Source organism: Nomascus leucogenys, chromosome 8 (genome assembly GCF_006542625.1).
Source record: "Nomascus leucogenys isolate Asia chromosome 8, Asia_NLE_v1, whole genome shotgun sequence".
NCBI lineage: Eukaryota > Metazoa > Chordata > Mammalia > Primates > Hylobatidae > Nomascus > Nomascus leucogenys.
This window is the reverse complement of record NC_044388.1, coordinates 68,879,825-68,906,618: the sequence shown is the minus strand read 5'-3', so window position 1 is coordinate 68,906,618 and position 26,794 is coordinate 68,879,825. Positions and strand designations below refer to the sequence as shown.

Below are 26,794 nucleotides of genomic sequence, written 5' to 3'. Positions count from 1 at the left end.
CACACGAAATCTACATACACATATAGGGGATCTATCACAGACTATCTCCTTCAAATCTTTACAGTTGAGATGATGGCTAATTCAGTGTTGAGCTTATAGTGGCATCTCTTGCAGGATTCTGGGTTTTAGGTCACTGCATAACCCATCAAAGAAGCCAACGGATGCCTTTATAGAGGGCCAGGCAGTTCTGATTTTTTACTGAGAACACTGGAAAAAACTGACAACCAGGTACTTACACTACAGCTCACTGTCAAAAAGCTGTATGACAAGAATTTATTAAAATAAAAACTCATCGCTTCTTGGCCTTTTGGCTAAGATCAAGTGTAAAAGAAAAACTCATCTACAATTACTCAACATGCTGCAGGAAGGAAAATTTCAACACATTTGTGAACAAGCTGTACCAATTTGGGAACTGAATGGTGAATTGAAATAAATTGTGCAAATATATTTTCTAATCTTACAAACTTAAAAGTGCTTCCTTTGTGGCTCCCTCCTGAATTTACTCCTAGGGTTCGAAGTTCCCTGCAAGGAAGCTTTCATTTTCTGCAACAAAGGCCCCAGAGAAAGCTAATATAGGTGACAATGCCATAAGCCACATGTCCTGGAAGGCTGCCAATCACATGTAACCACCCATCTCTTCCACAATGGGGCTCCCAACCAAACAATGAATGAAACAGCCCAACTGTTGGTTTCTTCCCCTGTAAACCCACTCGGCCCACCACTGGGGGTCCAAATCACTACACCTCTCTTCCATCTCACTAATTATCAGCTGACAAGGTTAATTCTTTGGTCAACAGGAAATGAACAATTGCAGGTTTGAAAAACTGCCAACATTGGAAGAAAATAAATATCTCCATATCCTCCAAGGGGGAGTCTGTTAAAGATGAGACACTAGAAGAATCTGGGGAGAACACATTTTATTTTTTGTCAAATAATGGTAGATGTGGAATCATCAGAAGTTTGGAACTAAAACTAGAGATGGGATAACTTACAGTATTGTTTTTTGTCTTCTTCTAATAACTGAGAATATTGGCAAGTCTTGTTTGACATAATGAGGCATTATAGGCTCTTACTTTGTCTGTAGTGAGATGATGAAGAGCAAGTTTTCCTGAGATCATCAATAGATTGTCAGGAAGTTGAGAACAAGAACTGACCTTTTGTATTTTTATTTCCAAGGACTAATGTTTGTAGCGGAACAGACGAATTGAGAGGGGTTTCTCACGTCTTGGGGTGCTTTTGAAATCAGTTTTTGTATTGCGAATCAGCAGAATGCACTTTAAGAGTTATAGTATGATTTTTCTCTACTCTTTCAAACCCTTCAACTATAGCCCAATCAGATAGATTCAACCAATTTCAATTGCTACGATATCTGGTGAAAAGAAAACAGAATGTGAGAACCCCAACAGTGACAGCTAACACCCACCAAAAGTCTGGGAAGCCAAAGACGAATCTGCTTAGTGTTGTCATTAACATTAATACCGACACCTTATGTATCTTTTAATAGTGTGGCCTTACGCTACGAGTGTACCCATATGTCTCAACCACACATGAAAAAGTGCTTTAAAAAACAGTTCCCACCTGGTATCAAAATAGATAATAATAGGATTGAGTTGGTGACTATCTTACCATAAATACTGACTTTTTAGGCAAAGCTAACTGGGTTTGCACACACACACACGCAGGCACACAGGTACTCATTTGCATGACATCAGAATAATAATCTACCTTGTGCGTAAGTCAGATTGTCAACTCTGGAAATAGTCTAGGAAGCACTAACCCCCAGAGAACCGGCGGCGCAAAGGATATCTTTGATTCTCTGAATCCTCGGTTAACAGTTTGAGGTCCAGGGTGCAGCTTTGGATCAGTTCATCTAATTTCTTCTCTTCCTGACTGAGCTCGGTCACTTCTTTTGACAGGCCTTGACACTGGGCCAGCATGCCCCCATCCTCAGACAGACTGCAGCCCCTAGAAACCCAAACACAGACTCTTCATGGCTACTCATGGGAGGGAGGGGAAGGAGAAATGATCCTTTGGGTAAATGTCTCCTCTTGACATAGGAGGTCACATTGCTTGTTAGCCAAGTGTTAAAATTAGAACATTTATACATATATATATATATATATTTTTCATAAATACAGTTCTGCACTTTTCACAGCATAGAAATTTAGTGAAAGAGCACTGCTATTTTCAGGATTCTTTCCTCCAGGGGAGGTCTACTTCTTCAGAAGGTTCAAATTCAGAGGGCAAAAGAAGGCAACCACCTTCTTCCCTTGCCTCATGGCTCCCAGGTGGTGGGGGAAGAAAGGGGAAAAAGGATAAAAAGAGAAAGACAGAGAAGATGGAATCGTTCAAAATTAAAAAAAACAAACAAAAACCCATCTAAAAAAGCATCAAAAACCCAGGTAATTACTGAGGGTCTTATACCAACAACTAAAAAGAAAAGAAAGTAAAGGAAACAGATGTATGTGATGTATGCAAGAACTGAGACCAGCACCCAATATGTTTCTCTAAACCAGAGGCCAAAATGGGTTACCAAACTGTCAACAAAATCCCAAAAAGTGCAAAAAAGGTAGCTATTCATCTTCTATCTGAATTAGTATTTTTTCAAAGCCCTCCTGTAACAGAAGTATTCCTTCCAAAATGCTTTAATAATTCAACACTGTGCTTATAGTGGCTATTTAGATGCTCTAAAATTCACAAAATATATTACATATGTAATCAAACGTGTGCATGTATAAATATCATGCTACCATCCCTGCTCTACAGACTAAACGGAGGCATTTAAGTCTTGCCTTAATTTACCCAGAAAGTGAGTTAATCTGCTATTAGAACCATGGATAAAGATATTCTGTAACTATGTAGTTGTACGTATACACATAGATAACCCATAAACCATCATCTCCAGATTCTAATTACAAACAAGCTGAAGACGTGTACACATCTGTCAGATACACATGTGGGTGCACACAGACATCCACATAACAGATGAACAGCAGTCCACTTTCCAATTGCAGGGACCTCTTTAAGGATGCCCTTGCTGGATGCTCATCAAATATAAATCCTTTTATCTCTGACAGTATCTAAACAAAGTCTCTTTGTAAAGAGACTTCGAACTTCTGGCTTAGAAGCTAAGGAGGGAAGAGAGAACGAGAGAGAAGAAAACAGTAGGAGAGAAAAGAAAAGAACGTGTGGGCATGGATGTGAAAGCGGGAACTAAGAAACCAGGCAGTTTGAAACGACCCCCCTCAGAGCTGGGGCACGGGGAGGACTCCTACTCACATCCATTGGACGTTGTTTTTAGACTTCTTCTTAATGAGGTGGATGCCTTCCAGAACGTTGGTGATATCATAAATCCTTCTCTTTTGCACTTTTAGCACTTCTGCTGCCTTGTTCAAATCCAAGACCCCATCGGGTGACTGGCTCAGGAGCTGAATGAACTTCTTGGTGAGCAGACCAAGAGACGTATCATACCGCGTTTTTTCTGAGGGAGATTTTGGAGCTTAAAGAAAAACAAAAACCGAGCGGGTGGGGGATAGGGGGAAAGGTGAAGAAATGAAGGGTGTCTTTGCAGTCAAGCAAGCTCTCTTTCCCACTGCAGCCAAAGTATTAGTATCTGAAGCAAGGCTGTTGTTGCTGTTGTTGTTGGCAAGTCATAGAAAGCTATGAAAGTTTTTTATTAGAACAGGAAGGGACAGTAAAAATTCCAGGGTTTGATTAAAGCATTTCACCTTGAATTTCTCAAGAGTTTTTACCTTGGCTTTCACTATTCCCTGGCTCTAATGAAGAATTTACACATAGCAGGTGCTAAAACATATCTGTCAAATGAATGAAAGAGTGCTGTGGCCTCAGGGGACCAGCACACATGAGGCCTACGGTGATGGAGCCAGGCTATGAATCTCACTAGCACTGCAGGACAAGGTCTTAAACAGACCCATCTCAAATGGCCTTTCAGGCTCTGGTATCGGTGTGTGTGTGTATCACCTGTTCACCAATTTTCCAAATAATGCTTCATTTTGATAAATAATTACCTGGAAAAGTCTTCTGCCAAATCTCCCCATCTCTCTTAAAGGAAATTTCCTTACTTAATATTGTACTTGTTCCCCCATAGGTGCACAGGTCAAAGTTTTAATTTAGTGTCACACAATTTGTGGATTGCCTAATGCATGAACTACAGGAAGAGAGAGAACAAAGTCTAATTTAGCCCTTATGTTAAATGCAAACACATACATAAAGAGACTAGTTGGCTATTTCCAACCTACGTTTCTCTCTCTCCCACAAGAAACGGTAATAGTATTTGATAGAAAGAGAAACAGCCTGCAATTTATCGGGCTCAATCAATTCTTACGCTACCATATGCTGAGCTGGAGATTGAGGTCGGCACAGACACTGGTGACTCTGGCATAGTTCGTGGACATCCAGTTTGCCTCAGACTCTGAAGCAATGTCCATTAAGGGAAGTTAAAATTAAATTTGATACAGAATGATGCCAAAAGCTCGTATTCCGAGTTGAAAAATGAAACTGCATACAGTTAAAAGAAGCCTTCCCTTATGGTACCAGTGTGACTCTGTAGCCTTTCACTGGTTGTCTGCTGACATTGTATTTATTTTTTTTGGATAAGCACAGAAAGAAATGAAAAAGAACAAAACATGCCAGAATTATTCACACCTTGGCATCCTTCCGGCCATAAGCTTTGAAAGTTGGAAATGCGACACCAAGGAGAATAAGGAAAGAGATGAAAAGATCCTTACTTTTTGGACTATCTGGACTTCGTAGTGCAGCTCTTCCTTTGCCCTTGGGGGTTTTTAAACCATCTGAGAGGTACTGATGACCGCTTTCTCCTAGCTCCAGCCTTCGCTTTGCCTGTAATAAGAAAGTGCGATCTCTCGTCACCGGTCATATGGACAAGAACAAGAAGGGAGGCAGTTTGTGGGCTGGCCTGCCAAATGCTGCAGGCTCGTGCCAGCTCTCACCCCTCTGCTCCACCCCACTCAGCATCTTGTCATTCCCTAGAGCCAGGATTCTAGCGTTGTAGGCCGGGTTGTCATGCACACTCTCTTCACCTGCCGTGATCATCCGTCCACACCCAGATGGACAAACAGCAATCTTTCAGTGTTAGGTTCAGGAGTCACTTTGTTCATTGATTCAACACATCATGTGCCTGGCATGGGGCTGGATGCTAAGAATATCACAGGCACCATGGGGCTTAAATTCACTTTCCACAGTGAGTCTTTCCTGCCCATCTCCCATTCTCTGACCTGGGTTGGACCCCCTTCCTTGTGCTCCCCAAACACTCTGTGTTTATTTGTATCATGACACTTATTTGGTATTACTGTAAGACTTATCTGTTTCTCATTTCCTTTAAGGCAGGGACTGTTTCCCATTTATCTTTGTATACCCAGTGCTTGGCACAGAGCCTGGGTTTCTGTAGCTTTTCAATCACTCTCTCTATATACTGTATATTCAATGAGAGAAAGGGTGATTGGATCGTAACACAACTAGTCACAGACTACAAACGGTCCTTCATCGGGAAAACAAATACTGCAAACATGCAATCTTGGGCTTCAACCAGTATTACTTTCTCCATTTTCTCATCAAGCCTGGCAGATGAGAAGCCCTTATCTAAGTTTTTAATTTAACTCCAATTAAATTTTAAAATATCCACATAGTGTCTTCTAGGTACCTAGGCATTGCGCTTAGTAAGCAAGATCGACAAGAGGCTTTGAGTCCAAAAGATAGATGGTTAAGCAGTTGTTAAGTACTAATTGTATGGGTATGACAGGAGTTTTAGGAAATAAATGGCACCAACTGGACACTCAGCACAAAAATATGTATTTAGGCTCATTTTCAGGCAGATTCTTCTAATGAGGAGATTTGCAGTTTCTTTTTTGTTTTTTTGTTTTTTTTTTTAAGACAGAGTCTTGCTCTGTCGCCCAGGCTGGAGTAGAGTGGCGCAATCTTGGCTCACTGCAACCTCTGCCTCCGAGTTCAAGTGATTCTCCTGCCTCAGCCTCCCCAAGTAGCTGGGACTGCAGGTGCATGCCACCGCTCCTGGCTAATTTTTGTATTTTTAGTAGAGACAGGGTTTCGCCATGTTGGCCAGGCTGGTCTCGAACTTCTGATCTTAGGTGATCTGCCCACCTTGGCCTCCCAAAGTGATGGGATTACAGGCGTGAGCCACTGTAACCAGCCAAGATTTGCAATTTCAAAACAAGTCCCCGTGTTGTGAAAACGTAAGTAATAACTAACCAGCGGAAGCTAGATATTCAGCCCCTCTATGGAAAGTGACCAGCTAACCCTGCACCGTCTACTACGATAGCCACTGGTTACTAGCTCATCCAAACTGACATGTGCTATAATTGTAAAATACACACTGAATTTCGAAGACTTAGTAAAAAACAGGGTAAAATATCTCAACAATTTTAGTAGTGATCACGTTAAATGAAATAAATATAATACAACTGACCCTTGAACAACATGGGTTTGTACTGTCTGTGTCCACTGATTTATTTTTTTTAGAGTCAGGGTCTTGCTCCGTTGCCCAGGCTGGAGTGCAGTGGTGTGATCTCAGCTCACTGCAACCTTGTCCTCCCAGGCTCAAGGAATCCTCCCATCTCAGCCTCCTGAGTAGATGGGACCACAGATGCACACCATGATGTCTGGCTAATTTAAATTTTTTTTTTTTTGGTAGAGATGGGGACTCCCTATGTTGCCCAGGCTGGTGTTGAACTCTTGGGCTCAAGTGATCCTCCCACCTCATCCTCCCAAAGTGCTGGGATTACAGGCGTGAGCCACTGCACCCGGCCATGAGTGTGTCCACCTATATGTGGGGTTTCTTCTTCCTCTGTCATCCCTGAGACAATAAGACCAACCCCTCCTCTTTCTCTTTCACCATAGCTTCCTCAATGTGAAGATAACGAGGATGAATTTTATGATGATCCACTTCCAGTAATGAATAGTAAATCTATTTTCTCTTCCTTATCACTTTTTTTTCATCTAGCTGCTTTATATGCCCATATGCCTTCTACACTTTGAACCCTGGACCAAGTTCAGCTGCTAGGAAATGCAAATTCTAGAGCATACCTAAGATGCAATGGATCAGAAACTCTGGGAGTGGGGCTGAGCAATCGAACAGGCCTTGCAGGTGATTCTGATACACCTTACAGTTGGAGAAACCTGGCTTTAGATCGTAAGGGAAAAGAGTAAGACACTCAGGCAAAGCCCGGCTCTGGCCAGCACGGCCCGTTTCACACACGCTCACCTCTAGTCCTGCTTGGCCGATGAGGGAAATCTATCCTGTGGATTCCACTTTCATTCATTCCAAACTTTCTTTTATTGATAACATTTTCTCTCTAACTTAATTGTAAGAATACAGTATATAATACATATACCAAACAAAATGTGTTAATTGACTGTTTATGTTATTGGTAAGGCTTCCAGTCAACAGTAGGCTATTAGGGCTGGGTGCATGGATCACACCTGTAATCCCAACTACTCACGAGGATGACTTGAGGCCAAGGGTTCAAGACCAGCCTGATCAACGTAGCAAGACCCCCATCACTAAAATAATAATGAAAACCCCAAACAACAGGCTATTAGTTAAGTTTAGGGGAGTCAAAAGATATATCTAAATTTGACTGTGTCAGGGCACGTCTAACCCCAATGTTGCTAATGGGTCCGATGTAGCATTAAAATTATTTCATGTTTCTTTATATATATATATTTCACGATGCGGCTTGCCTCAGTGGCACACCTTATCTTTCTACTGCAGTGCTGAGTTAAGCATTACCCTAATGGCTCTGGAAGGACAATCTGCTTGCTGGACTTCATCTTCCCCTCCAGCCATTCTGTCAAGTCCTTGTGTGGGCCTGCTGTGGTTGGTCCAGCAAACATTCCCTCTTTATCAGGCAGAAGCTCCCTGTTTGTTCCTTGGGGAGCCATCCCTTTCCTGGTCTAAGCGCATCTGTGCACACAGGTGATCCAGGCCTGGCTAATCATTGTGTCTCATCCTGCCCTCCCTGCCCCCACCGCCAACAGGTTGAATGGCTCATGACCAAGGCTGGAGGAGCAAAGGCTAACCCCAGGAATGTTTCGGGAGCTATCTGGCAAGAAGCAGGTATGTCTTTCCAGTAAGGTTGGTAAGTGAGGAGCCTAAAGCTGCCTGAGAATGGGGCCTCCCCTGGGGAAAGCAGAGTGGAGAGAAAGAGGGAGGGGTCTGAGACCACCACTCAAAACTCTGGCTCTGGTCACGCCCTGGGGACAACTGTTGGTCTTTCCCATACTTTCCAGTTACATTAGCCAATAAACTCTCCTTTTTGCTTAAAGCATTTTTTCTTTTGAGACCCGGAGTCTCGCTCTGTCACCCAGGCTGGAATGCAGTGGTGCGATCTCGGCTCATTGCAAGTTCTGCCTCCCAGGTTCATGCCATTCTCCTGCCTCAGCCTCCCGAGTAGCTGGGACTACAGTAGGCGCCTGCTAGCATGCCCGGCTAATTTTTTGTATTTTTAGTAGAGGCGGGGTTTCACCATGTTAGCCAGGATCGTCTTGATCTCCTGACCTTGTGATCCACCTTCCTCGACCTCCTCAAGTGCTGGGATTACAGGCGTGAGCCACCGCGCCCGGCCACTTAAAGTGTTTTGACTCGGGAACCCAGAATTGTGCTGTTGCCAGTGACAGCTTATGGAACTGGCTGAGTCAAGATGGCTATGGTGTGACAGGGAGTTGGCAGGCCTTGTTAGAGAGTGGCAGAGTGTGTTGGTCACTTCTTGTGACCACCAGGAAGACACTACAGATAGAAACTTCATCTGAGGCTGGCCTGCCTCAAAGAAAACAGCTTTGCTATGGAGGCCTTCTCTACAGAAGGCAATCTAAGGAGACATAGAGCTGTATTCTCTGCCCAAATTAAAGTCAACAGATAGGCTGGGCACGATGGCTCACGCCTGTAATCCCAGCACTTTAAGAGGCCGAGGTAGGCAGATCACCTGAGGTCAGGAGTTTGAGACCAGCCTGGTGAAACCCTAACTCTACTAAAAATACAAAAATTAGCCCGCCATGGTATTGTGAACCTGTAGTTCCAGCTACTTGGGAGGCTGGGGCATGAGAATTGCTTGAACGTGGGAGGTGGAGGTTGGTGCCCCTGCAATCCAGCCTGGATGACAGAGAAAGACTGTCTCAAAAAAATAAAAATAAAGTGAACAGAAAGAAGGTAAACTTGGAAAAGAGTCTGGGACCTAGAACTTGGAAGGTAAACTTGGAAGAGTCTGGGACCTACTGTGCATCAGCAGTAAAGAACCACCCACTGGCATCACGAGGTCAGGAGATCGAGACCATCCTGGCTAACACGGTGAAACCCCGTCTCTACTAAAAAAAATACAAAAAATTAGCCGGGCGCGGTGGCGGGCGCCTGTAATCCCAGCTACTCGGAGAGGCTGAGGCAGAAGAATGGCGTGAACCCGGGAGGCGGAGCTTGCAGTGAGCCGAGATCGCGCCACTGCACTCCAGTCGGGGCGACAGAGCGAAACTCCGTCTCAAAAAAAAAAGAACCACCCACTGGCCAGCAGGCTGGGGGCATATTAGTTTTGTCTCTCCCTCCCAGGCTAGTGTTTCAGACTGCCATGAGGCAAAGGCCTATGGAAGCATTAAACCGTAGGTTAGGGAAATTTCCAGAGGTCTGCTGCTAAGTGACTGAGACCTAACTTCGAAAGACCAGGACTAGTCTTCATGTGTAACTCTAGTTACTAAGCACCAAACCATAAATTGACAAAATCTAAATGCTAGATGGACAAGCTACTAAAATTGAAAGGCACTTTTATTGCGAGAGAATCACCAAGTCTAGAAAGTGAAGGCCCATGATGTTGAACCTCTAAGGAAATCAATCACTAGGTCCAAAAGCCACACCAGAAATAAGTGAGGTGTGAAGAAGGGGCAGCCCCAGAATTCCTCCCAGGAGGTGGAACTCGGGGTGGACTTATAGGCTCTACAAACTGCTGTCCCTGTTGAGGACATGACAAGAAGCAGGAGGTGAGCACTTTATGTCATTTCCCCTTTTCAGAATGGAGGTTCCTGTTGGGTTATCCTGTTATTTTTCCTCCCCTGTTTAGTGAACAGGGAGGGCGGAACTGGATTTGTGGGGACCACATATTACCTGTTTGGTCTCAGATCTGAACATGGGTGCAATAATTAGAATCTCTTGAAAAAGGGCTAAGAATTTTGATATTTGATGGAGCAGCATTATTTTAATGCTTAACTTAGCAAATTCAAACACACATGCCTGGTAAAACAAAAAACTATATGGCAGGATTTAAATAGTGCGGGTGAGCTCTGTCTACACTACCCTGCCCTGGGCTGAGCACCAGGGTAGATGGAAATCTCTTTTCTTGGTCATCTCAATTTTTGTTAGTTCACAGTGTGAGCATCGTACTGATCGGAGAGGTATTCATTGTTTATGCACAGATCTTTACATTACATGGCCCCTACCAGTAAAACAACCAACTTATCCAGTGCTCCACAGAAGGATAGGCCACTTGGTCCCAAGCAGTGGTAAGGCCTGGCTCTGTGCGATTCTGTGTGGCACTCCATGTGGCACCTTCCGGCAGTACTTTCAAGGGTAACTTGTACTATAAACAAGGTATGTGCTAACGTTAAAACCTCAGCCCCATGGACGGTAACATGCCTTTGCAATGAAACAGTTGTACTGGTAAGCATTTCTGAAAATCTGTGTAGGAAAATGTATGTAATTAGAGCTGCGTGCAATGGTAATGCGCCTGTAGTCTCAGGTACTTGGGAGACTGAGGCAAGAGGATCATTTGGGCCCAGGAGTTTGAGACCGACCAGGTCAGCACAGCAAGTCTCCCATCTCTCTCTCTCAAAATGAAAAAAAACACAAAACCCCAAAAGAATTACCACTGGAGCCAGTGGGGAACATCTATAGTCTGCCTGCCTGATATTTGTTGCCCCTATTTTTTTTCCACTGGGGAAGGAGCTCTACTGATGTTCTTAGTTTCTATTAGTCTCCAAGCATGAAAAGAAAAGACTTGAGACTGCTCAACATTTAGGACGACTCTTCCCATCAAAGTTGCAGAGGAGAGTACTGAATCCTGGCCTCAATCCCGAGACTCAAGTGTCTGGGGTAAGGATGAGACTATGACCAATGCAGGAAGGGTCAGTCAATCCTGAGATTTTTCTTGGGAACCACTGGGAAAGTACTGGGTTCTTTTCACTGGGCACTATTAGGCCAGTAGGGTGCAAGCCTGGAGCTACTTGGGAAGTGAGCCAACACAGAAGAGCTGGAAAGAGGCTGAGTCCCAATGCCTTCAAGGGAGGTGCTAGATATAGCCATACCCAAAGGCACACATGCCACAGACTTTCATTTGTGTGAGCCCACAAATATCCCTTTTTGGTATAAGGCAGCTGAATTAGATTATTATTAATACCAGTGATAGATACAGACCTTTAGTATTAATTATTACACAACGAACGTTTGACTGCTTATAATATGCTATGCATCATGTTAACTGTTTTCCACGTATTTTCACAACACCCTTAATAAGGTGGTTATTATTAATTCCTATTTTATAGAAGAAAAGGGAGGTCTAGCGTGATTAACTAACATTTCCGAGATTGTATAGCCAGTAAGCACACCTACAAGTCCGTGCCTATAACTACTTCATGAAAAGATGTAAGTCCCATATAAAAATATTTGAATAGCTATATTAAGTTGATATTGCCTTAATGACACACTTTATTTTATTCATGATTTAAAAACTCTTCTTTACATGTAATAAATGTATATGGTAATTTAAGCAGCATAAATGAGTATAAATGGAAAGCAAACTTTCTCCCTACTCCTGATCCCAGTTCCCTTCCTCAAAGGCAAGCACTATGAAGTTACTTCGACATCCTTTCAGATAGCTATATACATACTTGTATTTACCTAGACTATCTACCATCCCATCTTTAAAAAGTTTTTCCCATAAATCGTAGCAAAACACACACTTTTCTATTAATAACACATGTCCGAGTTAGACCCTATCAGAACACATGGAATGATCTCATTTCTTATAGCTGCATAATATTGTATTAATTAATATGCCATGATTTATTTACTTAACCAGACATCTACTAATGGACATTCAATACTCCTCTCCCATAATCATTTTCCCAATGAATAATCATGCTGGCATTGTGGGGTAGGTATTACTATACCCAGCTTGCACTGAGACAGAAGTTAAGGATTTACCTGAGGTCTCAGTTAACAAGGGACAGATACTAGAATTCTTATTTTTTATTTTTTTAGAGACAGGGTCCAGCTTTGTCACCCAAGCTGGAGGGCAGTGGTGTGATCATGGCTCACTGAAGCCTCAAACTCCTGGCTCAAGCAAGCCTCCCACCTCAGCCTCCTGAGTAGCACCACCATGAGTGGCTAATTTTTTTTTTTGGTAGAGATGAGGTCTTGCTATTTTGTCCAAGCCGATCTTGAACTCCTGTGCTCAAATGACCCTCCTACCTCAGCCTCCCAAAGTGTTGAGGTTACAGATGTGAGCCTCCACGTCCAGCACAGATACCAGGATTTGAACCTCGGTCTATACAATAATTTGTCAGTGACCATGACACCCATGGCCTTATTGAGATGTCCTTCCTCTGCTTCCATAGCAACATCCGTGCTGCCACTGCACGATTTTACCACCATGACAAATGCGTACTCCAGGCTTCCTCACTGGACTCTAAGCTCAGGTCATAAGCAGCTTAGTTTCCCCAGAGCCTTGCATATGGCATGCACTCAGTCAAATTGACTTATTTATTTTGAATGAACCAAGGAATAAATTCCCAAAGTCCCTTGGCAGGTAAATTACAAAGCTCCAATGTTACCAACCTGCAGAAGGGGTAGATGTGAGTGTGTGTGTGTGTGTGTGTGTGTGTGTGTTGGGGGGGAAGGCTGGAGTTTAATCTCTATAGATGACTTCAAAAGACTTTCAAGAAATATAAAGGAGAAAAATTAAAGTTGCAGAGATATGTGTAATATAAAAAGCTATGAAACCACAGACTTCACTAAAATTTTTCCTAAATCCATAGAGAAAAAGGCCTGAAAATAGATCCACACCAAATGTTAATGGTGGTTATCTCTGGGAAGTCAAATTAAATGAGTAATGACTTCATGTTTACATTTCTGCAATTTTTTATCTTATTTGAAAAAGCGACGTGTCTACATATACATTATACCATACTAACTGGCATTTCTACTTCTTGGAGCACATCCTCAACATTTAGGTTGTTTCTAGGGTTTGTCTATTAAAAACAGCACAGCCCGTTTCTTGAATATTTGATTTTTCCACATATGTCCAACATATTTTTATTTTATTTTTTTGAGTGGAGTTTCGCTCTTTTTGCCCAGGCTGGAGTGCAATGGTGCCATCTCAGCTCACTGCAATCTCTGCCTCCTGGGTTCAAGCGATTCTCCTGCCTCAGCTCCCAAGTAGCTGGGATTACAGGCGTGCACCACCACACCCAGCTAATTTTGTATTTTTCATAAAGACAAGGTTTCACCATGTTGGCCAGGCTAGTCTCGAATTCCTGACCTCAGGTGATCCGCCCGCTTTGGCCTCCCAAAGTGCTGGGATTACAGGTGTGAGCCACCGCGCCCGGCCTATATGTCCAACATAAATGCCCAATCTCAGAAGAAAAATTCAGTTAAGTTATTGTACATTTATATCTTGAAATGTTATGCAATTAATAATGATGTACAGTGGCACATGTAACTTTAAAAAAAGCAGGTGTGAATAGTAAAACTATTTTTATAAGAAAATTATATGCATAGAAAGCAAGTATCTAAGGATACATACCACACACCAAATAGTTGAAAAGCATTAATCTTTGGGTAGTAGGCTTATGGTGATTTTACTTTCTTCTTTTTAGCTTTTTATATTTGAAAATCATTTTAAAGTGAGCGTGGGTTACTTGCATAACAAGAAAAGCAATATCATTTCCATTTGGGGTTAAACAGAAGTCTGGTGGCTTATTTTCTAGACTGTTGAACGTCTTATGTACCATTCAATATGTACGGGTTCAAAACAGAAATGGGATGTGCCACCAGAAAGGGCATCCAGCTTCGTGGTGGGGAGGGAAGGGATGTTCTTATCCACCATGCAACTGAGCCACAGGAAAAATTAAATCAAGCACAAGGCATGGCCTGCTGTATGTTAACAAACTGTGAATGCTAAAATAAACTCCCTTCTCCCTAGTTAAAAGGAGATCGGGAAAGGGATAGAACTTGACAGATGATACTTTTCGTCTCAAAGTCAAAGATGAGACAGGTATTTTGAACAAAGGAAGAAGGAAAATGAAATAAAATGGAAATAAAAAGAATGAAGACCAAGTTAAGTACATCAGTGAAATAACCCAAAGGAGGGAATCTCCAGCTTCACAGAAGACCACAGCTGAATCTCACTTGGACTCTGGCCATTAGGTTAGTGGGTCAGGGCATGAGGATTTTAAGAAAAGTTAGTTTTCAGCTGTAACTATGTATTAACTCAATCTGGCTGATCATTTTTGAATCCATTCAAATATTTATTGAGTGCCTGCTATGTACCAAGCCCTGCATGGGCATATGATTATAAAGGCAACATGGTGGTCCCTGCTATCAACAAGTGTACAGGCAAGCAAACAATGGGAAATTTATTATGAATGAATACTGCAGTAAGCCCAGGGTGGGATCCAGGAGGGCATGAAGAAGGGTGCATGGAGAAGTGGGTAGAGGTATGGAGAGATTGTTAAGAGGTGACAGCTCTTGAGCTGTGTTATGCAGATAAGGAGTGAAGTCAGGGGAGTTGAATGGGCTGTCCAAATAAGAACAGAAGCAGAGATTTTGAAAAGTCCTGGTTTGGAGGTGCTTGTGAGTAGGGAGGGGCTTTGGGTACAGAATGATGAGGAAGGGGAACAGCTTATGGTCCCTTTCATGCCAAGCTAAATGCACTCCTAGTGTCAACCTGTCATTGAGGAGGTTACCTAAGATGAAGGGCTCCAAAGTCTTCTCCAGCTTTTTACAGCGAGAGGTAAGTGCAGAATCTAACGAGAGTAGCATCCTCTGTGAGCCACTGGGTGAGAAGCCTAATCACAAACCAGACTATCTCAGAGAAGAATAACTGGTGAACTGAACAGGTGTGCAGAAAACTCCAACCGTATCCCCGTCCTTTCTCACTTGGATTACTAGAATGGCCTCCAAAGTTGGTCATTTTTCTTCTTTTGATTTCTAAACTAGGATATTTTAATTTCACTATAACCTGTATTTGTGGACTAGTTTGGGGATCTAACCACATATATATGAATGTTTCTAAAGGAAAAGCAATCTCACTGACTTAGAACTTTTGGAATAAAAGCCATTTAACTTATGAACTGGTGACTCCGGTCCCTTCTATATACACTTATTTTGTTTTTAAGAATAATTTAAGACAATTAAAAAACAAATAGATGCACATGGTTTTTCAAAACCCACTAACTCAGAGAGCCTATAATGGCTACCCTGCTGGGGGAAGCACCTTTACTATTTCTCCTGGTGGTCACCTCTGTATCTCTAAGTGATATGCTCATACAGCTATTTCTGGTTTAGCCATTTTAGTTCTAATGTACTGACATCCTTCAATGATACAATACCTATCTCACTTCTTCCATTTTCCCCCAATAGTTACATAATTAATTTTGGTTAAATAAAAAACCAGTGCTATACATCCTGACTATATAAACAGTACTCACTGCAGTATCAAATAATATACTGAGACTATATATCCTTTCTTGTAAAGCTTGTTTGTTTTCTTTGGAGTTTCCAATTGTCTTTCTAGCTCGTTGGCACCATTTGCCCTCACCAGATCCTCAAATTTTTTCCAACTCTCCATCATATCAGATATTCTACCAAATCTCTACTTTTCCTCCTGCCTGAAGCTCTCTGGCCTCCTGATATCCAGACCTGAGACCAGCTAGGGCAAGTCTGCTGCATGGCTGTCATTCTGCAATTTTCCTTCACTGCATACACTGTGTTGATGCCCGAGGTGAACATGTGTCACTTTGAGTGCCCAGCACCTGAACTTTCTCTCCTATGTTTAGAAAACCCCTGACTTTATCAGTCTTGGTGTAAGGTAGGCCCACTTACTATAGAAGATGAAGTATCTTTTTGTGTGCTGATGATTTGAATGAAGGCCGGCTGCCCTTAGGTAGCTTCAGGATGGACAAAGGTCACTGGAAAAACCAAGGCAGGATCAGAGGGTCAGAACTTTCAGACCCATCTCTAAACCTCCAGGGAGAGGAGAGGGGCTGAAGGTTAAGTTGATCCCCAGTGGCCAGTGATTTAATCAATCATGCCAACATAATGAAGCTTCCCAAAAAACCCAAGAGGACAGAGTACGGAGAGCTTCCAGGTAGCTGAACACAAGGAGGTTCCTGGAGGGTGACACATGCAAAGAGGTCATGGAAGCTGTGTGCTTCTTCCCACATGCCTTGCCCTATGCACCTCTTCATCTGCATCCTCTGTGATATCGTTTATAATAAACCAGTAAACATCAATGTTTCCTGAGTTCTGTGAGCTGCTCTAGCAAATTAACTGAATCTGAGGAATGGGCTGCGGGAACCCCGATTTACAGCAGGTTGGCCAGAGGCACAGGTAAAACAGCATGGGGCTTGCAACTGGCATCAGAAGTTGGGGGTGGTCTTGTGAGACTGAACCCTCAATCTGTGTGATGTGACACCTCTCTGGGTAGATGGTGTCAGAATTGAATTAGAGGACGCCCAGCTGGTGTCCGCTGCAGAATGAATTGCTTGCTTGATGCCTGGGGAAGCCCCCCACACATCTGGTGTCACAACTGTAATATGCAAAAATAGTGGGAGAAACCGAGTTTGTTCATTCCTCAGCATTTTCAGAATTGGTGTCGGAATCGGGACTGCTACAACATCCCTAGCTCACGTTTGGGAAGAAAACAGATAAAGGGGTTGGGGGGTGAGAAACCTTCGATTCCTGGGTGCCCATGTGGTCACCCATAGTATGGAGTGGCAGCTGGGCCGCCATCAGTCACTAAAGGTAAAAGTTACCAATGGAATTTAGAGGTGGATCAATCTAACTCCCTGGAAGGTAGTTTGCTGAATGCATGAAGAAATGCAAACTAATAAGAAAAAAGCAAAATATGCAACCCTTTGGTTATTGTTATCTGTAATAGCTAGAATGAAAGTAAAAAGAGAGTGCTGGGCCAAACCTTGATGCCAGACCAAGTTCAGATTTCAGTCAGTCTATGCTTCGGCCAGCAGCCTCAAAGAACCTCGCTCCCGCAAGGGAAAAAATTATGCAGCGACATCAGAAAGCACCCCTAAGGACTTTGGGCACCAAGAAGGCAGTGTCAGGAAAGGGCAAAATCAAGAAGCCATTGAAAGCAGAGGGTATAGTGTGAAGGAACTGTTTCATTTTTTAGATTGGTATCATCAGCTTCCTGAGGAGGCTTTACTAAAATGCATTGTGAGAGTAACTAATTTAGGAGCAGTGTCTTTGGTTTTGAATGTTGGAAGAAGGGGGACTGCCTGACTCCACCTATAAATGTCAAGCTGAAACAGCTGATACGCTTTGTATTCATGCCATGTGGGGCCTGGGTTTATGACCACCAGATTATTCAACCACTGAATATGCCTTGCTACCCAAGTCATGGTAAATGATGCGATTAAGGACGCCCCCTTTAATGTGGATGCCCCATTTAACCTTGTTGCCACAAAATTGAGAGAGAGTTCAAGAAGCCTTATGAGATGTACTGGCTCAGCTTCCCCTCATGAGTCTTACAGATGCTAATAGAAACATTAGGTTAATTAACAAGAGAATGATGAAGGGTGGGGGGGAAGAGTCACAGGACTCCTCATAGGAAGGTGGAAAATTTTTATGGTTATTAAGAAATAAGGTGAATAAGAACACACTGGGCCGGGCGCGGTTGCTCACACCTGTAATCCCAGCACTTTGGGAGGCCGAGGCAGGTGGATCACGAGGTCAGGAGTTCAAGACCAGCCTGGCCAAGATGGTGAAACCCCATCTCTACTAAAAATACAAAAATTAGCTGGGCGTGGTGGCAGGCACCTGAAATCCCAGCTACTTGGGAGGCTGAGGCAGAGAACTGCTTGAACCCGGGAGGCAGAGGTTGCAGCAAGCAGAGATAGCGCCACTGCACTCCAGCCTGGGTGACAGAGCGAGACTCTGTCTCAAACAAAACAAAACAAAACAAAACAAAAAAACACACACACTGATAGAGGTGAAACAGAGGAAAAACAAAGGGAAGAGTCATGGGACTTGTCCCAGTAGGGTGGAAATCTTTAGATGGTTATTAAGAAATGGGATGAATAAAACAAATTAGCAAGAAAAAACCCAAAAAATCCCATCAAAAAGTGGGCTAAGAACATGAATAGGCAATTCTCAAAAGAAGGTATACAAATGGCCCACAAACATATGAAAAAGTGCTCAACATCACTAATGATCAGGGAAATGCAAATCAAAACCACCATGCAGTACTACCTTACTTCTGCAAGAATGGCCATAATCAAAACATCAAAAAATAATTGCTGGCCATGGTGGCTCACACCTGTAATCCCAGCACTTTGGGAGGCTGAGGTGGGCAGATCACTTGAGGGCAAGAGTTCAAGATCAGCCTGGCCAACATGGTGAAACATCTGTACCAAAAATACAAAAAGTAGCCAGGCATCGTGGTGTGCACCAGTAGTCTCAGCTACTCAGGAGGCTGAGGTAGGAGAATCGCTTGAACCTAGGAGGTGGAGATTGCAGTGAGCTGAGATTGCCCCACTGCACTCCAGCCTGGGTGACAGAGCGAGACTCTGCCCATCCCCCCGCCCCGCACCCCAAAAAGATGTTGGCATGGATGTGAACAGGGAGCACTTCTACACTGCTGGTGGGAATGTAAACTAGCACAACCCCTACGGAAAACAGTGTGGGGATTCCTTAAAGAACTAAAAGTAGAAATTACCATTTGATCCAGCAATCCCACTACTGGGTACCTAGCCAGAGGAAAAGAAGTCATTATTCGAAAAAAATATTTGCACACGCATGTTTACAGCAGCACAATCACAATTGCAAAACTGTGGAACCAACCCAAATGCCTTTCAATCAACAAGTGGATAAAGAAACGGTGGCATACACACACACACACACACACACACACACACCACACACACACACGATGGAATACTACTCAGCCATAAAAAATGAATTAATGGCATTCGCAGCTACCTGGATGAGATTGGAGACCATTATTCTAAGTGAAGTAACTCAGGGATGGAAAACCAAACATCGTATGTTCTCACTCATAGGTGGGAGCTGAGCTATGAGGATGCAAAGGCATAAGAATGACACAATGGACTTTGGGGACTCAGGGGAGTGAGGGATAAAAGACTACAAATTGGGTGCAGTGTATACTGCTCGAGTGATGAGTGCACCAAAATCTCACAAATCACCACTAAAGAACTTACTCATGTAACCAAATACTACCTGTTCCCCAATAACCTATGGAAAATTAAAAAAATTGGGATGAATAAAACAGAAACTGAAATAAAATGAGGTTAAAACAAATGTTTTAATGCAACACTGTGGAAGGCTGGATAGATCAAAGGGAAGTCCTGCTGGTCTCCCAAAATTAAGGGGTTCGAAAAATGTTTGCTACATTTACCCTAGTTTGGATAAATTTAAAAAGTCAGAGGCAGAGATTACAATGAAGGATCAGATCTGAAATTGCCTGGGGCAATAGTCAGGCAGATTAATCAAGATAAAGACTGACAGACAGCAAAGGTGTCTTGGCCCAGTCCCCTGCTGGGGACCCACAGCCTTATGGACACAAGCGGGAAAATTGTCTGGGAGGTGAAGAGTAATTCCTGGGACTCCTTGATATGGGAGCCTTAGGCACTGTGCTACCAAAACCCACTGGGCCACCCCTGACTTGGGCTACACTTAAGATTGTGAGAACATAAAAATGTAAGGATTGCCAGGGTGATCAAAGCTGGGATGTTTAAGTAGGCTTTATATAAGGAAGTTGTGTCTCTTTACCTAAATGATTTATAGGAATGGATATCATGTCTGTCCGGGGAACACTTCCCCTAGCTAGTACTGAATTGTACGACCAAAACCTGTTGATAAAGGCCTAATGAAGGCTACAGTTAGGAAAGTAAGGGTTGATGGAATTAAGGTAAAAGTTTAGAGAGAGGTGGTATATTTGAACACACTTCATGAGAAATAGCTGTGTCTCTTTATAATGCAATGGACATTACATCTGAGTGGGAAATGCTCCCCCTACATAGTACTGTAAAACAGAAGGCATGCAAATCCACCCTTTGAGCTATATTAATTGGACGTGCTAAATGGGAGCCAGCAAGGTCGCCCAAGTCCACAGGGCGCAGAGTAGAAGCTGACTGCTGGTAGAGACACATCCTGAAGGCATAGCCCTGTGTGGAGCCTAGACTGAAGAATATAAAATGACCCTGAAACCTGAAATAACCATGCTGTCTGGGGGTGATGTCAGAGGAACACTGTAATGGGGATGGCAGTGCCCAGAAGAGTTCTGTCATAAAATGGAAATGGTTTATAAGGGATCATGCTACCTACCTGAAGAATGCAAGGAGGAGATAACCTCTCCCCTAGGCCTGACTCACGAACTGTGTGAGGAGCTGCTGGATTCTTCAGTGCCCGATAAACAGCTCTCTGATTGACTGACAAAGAGCTGCTGTGTTTATGATGCATTTCAAGGCAGTTTCAAAGTGAACGGACAACAGCCCATTTGATCACCGACGGCCAATGATGCAGTCAACCATGCCTATGTAATGCAGCTTCCATAAAAGCCCCCAAAGGACTGGGTCTGGAGAGCTTCTGAATAACTGAACACACGAGGTTCCTAGAGGGTGGCACACCTGGGGAGGGCATGGAAGCTCCACACTCCCGCCCCCATACATCGCCCTACACATCCCTTTATCTGTACCCTTTGTAATATCCTTTATAATAAACCAGTAAATGCTGTTTGCCTGAGTTCTGTGACCTGCTCTGGCAAATTAATCAAACCCAAGAAGGGGGTTGTGGGAACCCCAATTTATAGCTATTCAGTCAGAAAAAACAGGTAAAACAATCTGGGGCTTGCAACTGGCATTGGAAGTGGGGGGCAGTCTTGCGGGGCTCAGCCTTCAGCCTGTGGGATCTGATGCTATCTCTGGGTAGACGATGTAGAATTGAACTGGGGGACACCCAGCTGGTGTCCATTGCAGAACGAATTGCTTGCTTGATGTCTAGGGAAACTACCCCCTCACCCGGCACGTCTGGTGTCAGAAGCGTGATGTGAAACTACAGTAGGAGAAACTGAGTTTTTTTATTCTTCTATATTCTCAGACATATCCAGCGAAAACCTTTTAAAATCCAAAGGCCAAATAGAGACTTTTTCCCAGAGACACGAAAGCTGACAGAATTCTTCACCAGTAGAATAGAGAAAATATTAAACGAAGTGCCTCAAACAGAATAAAATAATGCCAAATGGAAAACAGATCTACGCGAAGGAATTAAGAGCATCAGAAATGGTAACTATGTAGGTAAAGATGTAAATTCCTCCGCTACATTTAAATCTCTCTCTGTTTTTACAGATACAGGACTTCACTATGTTGCCCAGGCTGGTCTCGAACTCCTGGCTTCAAGCTATCCTCCTACCTTGGCCTCCCAAAGCACTAGGATTATAGGTGTGTGCCACTGCACCTGGCCATAATTTACTAATTTTTAAAATTGATTATCTTTTAAAGAGATTTGGCCCTGGTGCAGTGGGGCTCATGCCCGTAATCCCAGCACTTTGAGAGGCAGAGTCAGGAGAATTACTTGAGACCAGGATTTCAAGAACAGCATGGGCAACAGCGAGACCCGGTCTCTACAAAAATAAAAAAATTAGCCAAGTCTGGTGGTGCACACCTGTAGCCCCACCTACTTGGAGGTTAAAGTGGGAGGATCACTTGAGCCCAGGAATTTGAGGCTGCAGTGAGCTATGACTGCGCTTAAGAGCGAATGGGGGCTGAGGTGGAAGGATTGCTTGAGCTCAGGAGTTTGAGTCCAGCCTGGGTGACACAGTGAGACCCTGTCTCAAAAAAAAAAAAAAAAACAGAGAAAGAGAACAAAACAAAAAGAACAAGATAGAGAGACCTGCCCTGCCCGATACCCAGGTTTTTATTGTGTAACTATAGGAATTAGTGAAATAGGCTGGGTGCGGTGGGTCACGCCTGTAATCCCAGCCCTTTGGGAGGCCGAGGTGGTGAGCAGATTACCTGAGGTCAGGAGTTCAAGACCAGCCTCACCAACCTGGTGAAACCCTGTCTCTACTAAAAATACAAAAATTAGCAAGGTAAGAGGGCGGGCACCTGTAATTCCAGCTACTTGGGAGGCTGAGGCGGGAGAATCGCTTGAACCCGGGAGGTGGAAGTTGCAGTGAGCCAAGACTTCGCCACTGCACTCCAGCCTGGGTGACAGAGACTGTCTCAGAAAAAAAAAAAAAAAAAGAATTAGTGAAATATGTCCAGGCATACCGATAGGTAAATAGACCAAAAGAATAGAATAGAAAACCGAGAAACAGCTCCACACATACATGAAGATGTCATATACTGCAAATGGGACACTGCAGATACTGCAAAGAACAGACTATTTATTTATTTATTTATTTGAGACGGAGTCTCGCTCTGTCGCCCAGGCTGGAGTGCAGTGGCGCAGTCTCGGCTCACTGCAAGCTCCGCCTCCCAGGTTCACGCCATTCTCCTGCCTCAGCCTCTTCGAGTAGCTGGGACTACAGGTGCCCGCCACCACACCTGGCTAAGTTTTTTGTATTTTTAGTAGAGACAGGGTTTCACCATGTTAGCCAGGATGGTCTCGATCTCCTGACCTTGTGATCCGCTCGCCTCAGCCTCCCAAAGTGCTGGGATAACAGGCATGAGCCACTGAGCCCAGCCTTCAAATGTATTGTTAATGTCATTTCGTGGGTGCTATTCTTTCTGTCCTTTGTATCTGAAATATTTTATAGTAAATTAAAAAAATTAAAAACAAGCATCAATTAGTGAGGCAGAAGAATGGGCATGAGACTTAGTATAACTATTTTGGAAGATTATCTGGCAGTGTTAATATTTTAAACATGCATGGCTTTTTGTTGTTTGTTTGTTTTGTTTTGTTTTGAGATAAGTGTCTCGCTGTCTCCCAGTCTAGAGTGCACTGGCGTGATCTCGGCTCACTGCAACTTCCACCTCCCGGGTTCAAGTGATTCTCCTGCCTCAGCCTCCCATGTAGCTGGGATTACAGGTGCCTGCCACCATGTCCAGCTAATTTTTGTATTTTTAGTAGAGACAGGGTTTCACCATGGTGGCCAGGCTGGTCTCAAACTCCTGACCTCAGATGATCCACCTGTCTCGGCCTCCCAAAGTGCTGGGATTGCAGGCGTGAGCCACCATGCCTGGCCAAAACATGCATGACTTTTTGACTCTACAAGTGTACTTCTGGGAATCAATTTATCTTAGAGAAATACTGAAAAACATGCACAGAAAGGCATGTATAAGGATGTTTATTATAGCACTATAATCAACAGGGACAAGTTAAAAATCTAAATGACTATTGTTCATTAATAAGGGAATGGTTAAATAAACCATTTTATTTTATATACCCATATTATAGAACATTATGTACCTGCAGTATTCTATGGCCAAGGTACATCTTTCCTTTAACAAGTAAGGAAAAAAACAAGTCAGAACTGTAGATAAGGCATGGTTTCCAATGTAAAGCAAAAACAATCACTGTTAAAAATACATAGAAAAAGGCCTGGAAGGAAGTCCATAAGTGAGGAGAAGGGGAAGGGCTGAAGACGCTAATACATCCTATATACTTCTGATAGAATGTGTGTGGGAATACATAATCTGTGTAATTGATTTGTAAAATTGGTGAAAATAGAATAAAAACAGAGGACACACATGTTAAAAACAAACGAACAAAAAAGTCTAGGGAAATCGGAGGAACCAGTCAGCCCATGAGAAGTTCTGAGACGGCTGGGCTTCTGGGAGACAAGGCGTGGGAAGCCTCCGTGAGCACTGACAAAGAATAACATTTAGTGAAAGAACGAATGAGCGGATGAGAGAAAGAGGTGAGCAATGGGAGCCCCCGGATTTTAGGATTATTGCCTATTTCTATAACATCAGTTCTCCACTTCCCCAAAGGTAGGTAACTCACAAGTTTTCTTTTTCTTTTGAGACAGGGTCTTGCTCTGTTGCCCAGGCTGGAGAGCAGTGGTGCAATCACTGTAGCTTCAACCTCACAGGCTCAAGCAATCTTCTCACCTCGAAACCCCAAGTAGCTGGGACTACAGGTGCACGCCACCACACCTGGCTAATTTGTGTATTTTTGGAGAGACAGGGTTTCACCACATTGCCCAGGCTGGTCTCAAACTCCTGGACTCAAGTGATCTGCCTGCCTAGGCCTCCTAAAGTACTGGGACGAAGAGCCTGGCTGTAACTCACAAATTTTCAAAAGGAAACAAAAATGTATCCAATGCCTACTGTGTACTTCCATATCATTTATTTTAATTAAAGGAAAGTGGATCCTCTAACAAACCTTTACTTTGTTAAGATAAAAAATTTCTATGTATTAAAAAAATCAATGTAAACAGTGACATCAATTTTCAGCTACACTGACTGTTCAGATGTATACTTTTTAAACATAATATAGGGGTAACAGGAGATTTCAGAACAGGCTCTTCATCTAATGATATAAGTGGCAGTTAGTTTTCATAGCTGGCATCACTGTTCTGAGATCAGTACCTCTCTTCAGATAACCCCTGGGCCTTCATTCCTCCTGCTGTTCTTCCCGCTGAAGCTCTTCCTGGCTATATCACCTTTTTTTGTTTGTTTTCAGGTGGAGTCTCGCTCTGTCGCCCAGGCTGGAGTGCAGTGGCACGATCTTGGCTCACTGCAACCTCTGCCTCTAGGGTTCAAGCGATTCTCCTGCCTCAGCCTCCCGAGTAGCTGGGATTACAGGTATGGGCCACCATGCTAGACTAAGACTAACTTTTGTATTTTTAGTAGAGACGGGGTTTCACCATGGCCAGGCTGGTCTCAGGTGATACTGACCTCAAGCGATCCACCCGCCTTGGCCTCCTAAAGTGCTAGGATTACAGGCGTGAGCCACCGCCCCCAGCCCTTCCAGGCTATATCACTAAAGAAAAAAACAATTGTGGAAAATCTGATGTAGACCCTATTTCGTATGATCCCTGACAAGCTAAATACAGGATTAAACAACTTGTGAGGTGACAGAGTCATCCGAAGACACACAGCCTGGGGCAGATAACGGAAGAAGCTTTCTTCCTCTAATTGTTCTTCCCAAAGACTTGTAGGGAAGCATCCTGGAACCACTTCTGGGGAACAGAATATTAAACATGCAGTCTCAGGCCGGGCGCGGTGGCTCACGCTTGTAATCCCAGCACTTTGGGAGGCCGAGGCGGGCGGATCACGAGGTCAGGAGATCGAGACCACGGTGAAACCCCGTCTCTACTAAAAATACAAAAAAACTAGCCGAGCGTGGTGGCGGGCGCCTGTAGTCCCAGCTACTCGGAGAGGCTGAGGCAGGAGAATGGCGTGAACCCGGGAGGCGGAGCTTGCAGTGAGCCGAGATCGCTTGCGCCACTGCACTCCAGCCTGGGCGACAGAGCGAGACTCCGTCTCAAAAAAAAAAAAAAAAAATGCGGTCTCCACACAAAAAAGCAATACTTTTGCCCCTTTGTCACAACAGAGTGTTACTGACAAGCCTATTTTTGGGGAATCTCTTAATGTTTAAAGGACAGAATGGAATTAGGGCTTGGAGAGTGAGTAAAGTTACACTGATAAGACATGGGTTGGCTCTAAGAAGAGAATTCAATTTTCTTAAAAACAACCAAGAATAGAAGCTTATCTCCAAGGTCCACCAGCAAGCACCACCATGAGTGAGCTGTTTTTTCTAAGGCTGAGGAAGTGGAGAAATGGTCTGGGAGGGAGGTGCAGAGAGGAGTCAGTGGGCAGAGCAACCAACTCTGGTAGGTATTGCTTCATCTACCTATTTAATTTATAAATTAGGGGTTAAAGACCCCTCGGTACGCGGAAAACAAGATATGAGTCTTCTCTTTCAAAATCTCCCCGGCAAAACGACACAACCATGAAAGTAGAAAAAGCACACACGATTCTTTAAAAGGAGTCAAATTCCTCCACTCTCATTCTGAATGACTCCCTGTTACAGTAATGTGGGCAAACATTTTGATAGAGATTATGGATCTGAAGCCTCTTGCTTACCCACTGTAAGTTCAGAACAAGGTCTTAGTTAGCCTTTTTCTACTTCATAATGAGCCACTATCTCTGAGGTTCAGAAGAAAAATCAAACAGAAAGGCCTACGGCAGTGATTGCTAATGAATACATATGAAGTCATGTTCATTTTTCAAATGAACATAAAAAGATCTTGAAGAAATACTAGACAAATTGCTATGAAAAATGTGGGCTGGAATAGCGATCCAAAAACTCTAAAAATATACGAACTTGATAATACTGAATTCAATGAAAATTATACTAAGAAAAATGTTCTTTACCTAAATTAATTTTGGGGAAAAAAATGGTAGTGTGTTGCTGCAGGAAAGGGATGACAATATTAACTTTTACTGGTGATAAAGTCAATAATAAACTATGACATCTATCAAGGACCCTGGCTCTATTCAGCAGCTCAATGATTATAGGAAAAGCAACAATTTATTTGAACAGGAATTTAGCTCG

At 43.4% G+C, this 26,794-nt stretch overlaps 1 protein-coding gene across 2 annotated transcripts in view; it reads right to left on the bottom strand.

Moving 5' to 3' along the window:
* Positions 1–26,794, bottom strand: part of E2F3 (E2F transcription factor 3) — a 91,962-nt gene that overhangs the window by 9,053 nt on the left and 56,115 nt on the right. For both annotated transcript variants that reach the window (XM_030817369.1, XM_030817371.1), the window contains exons 2-4: positions 4,749–4,860; positions 3,280–3,499; positions 1,807–1,965 (exon numbers count right to left, since the gene is read on the bottom strand). In XM_030817369.1, coding sequence (XP_030673229.1) covers positions 1,807–1,965; positions 3,280–3,499; positions 4,749–4,860 — 491 coding nt within the window. The remainder of the gene's footprint in view (positions 1–1,806; positions 1,966–3,279; positions 3,500–4,748; positions 4,861–26,794) is intronic.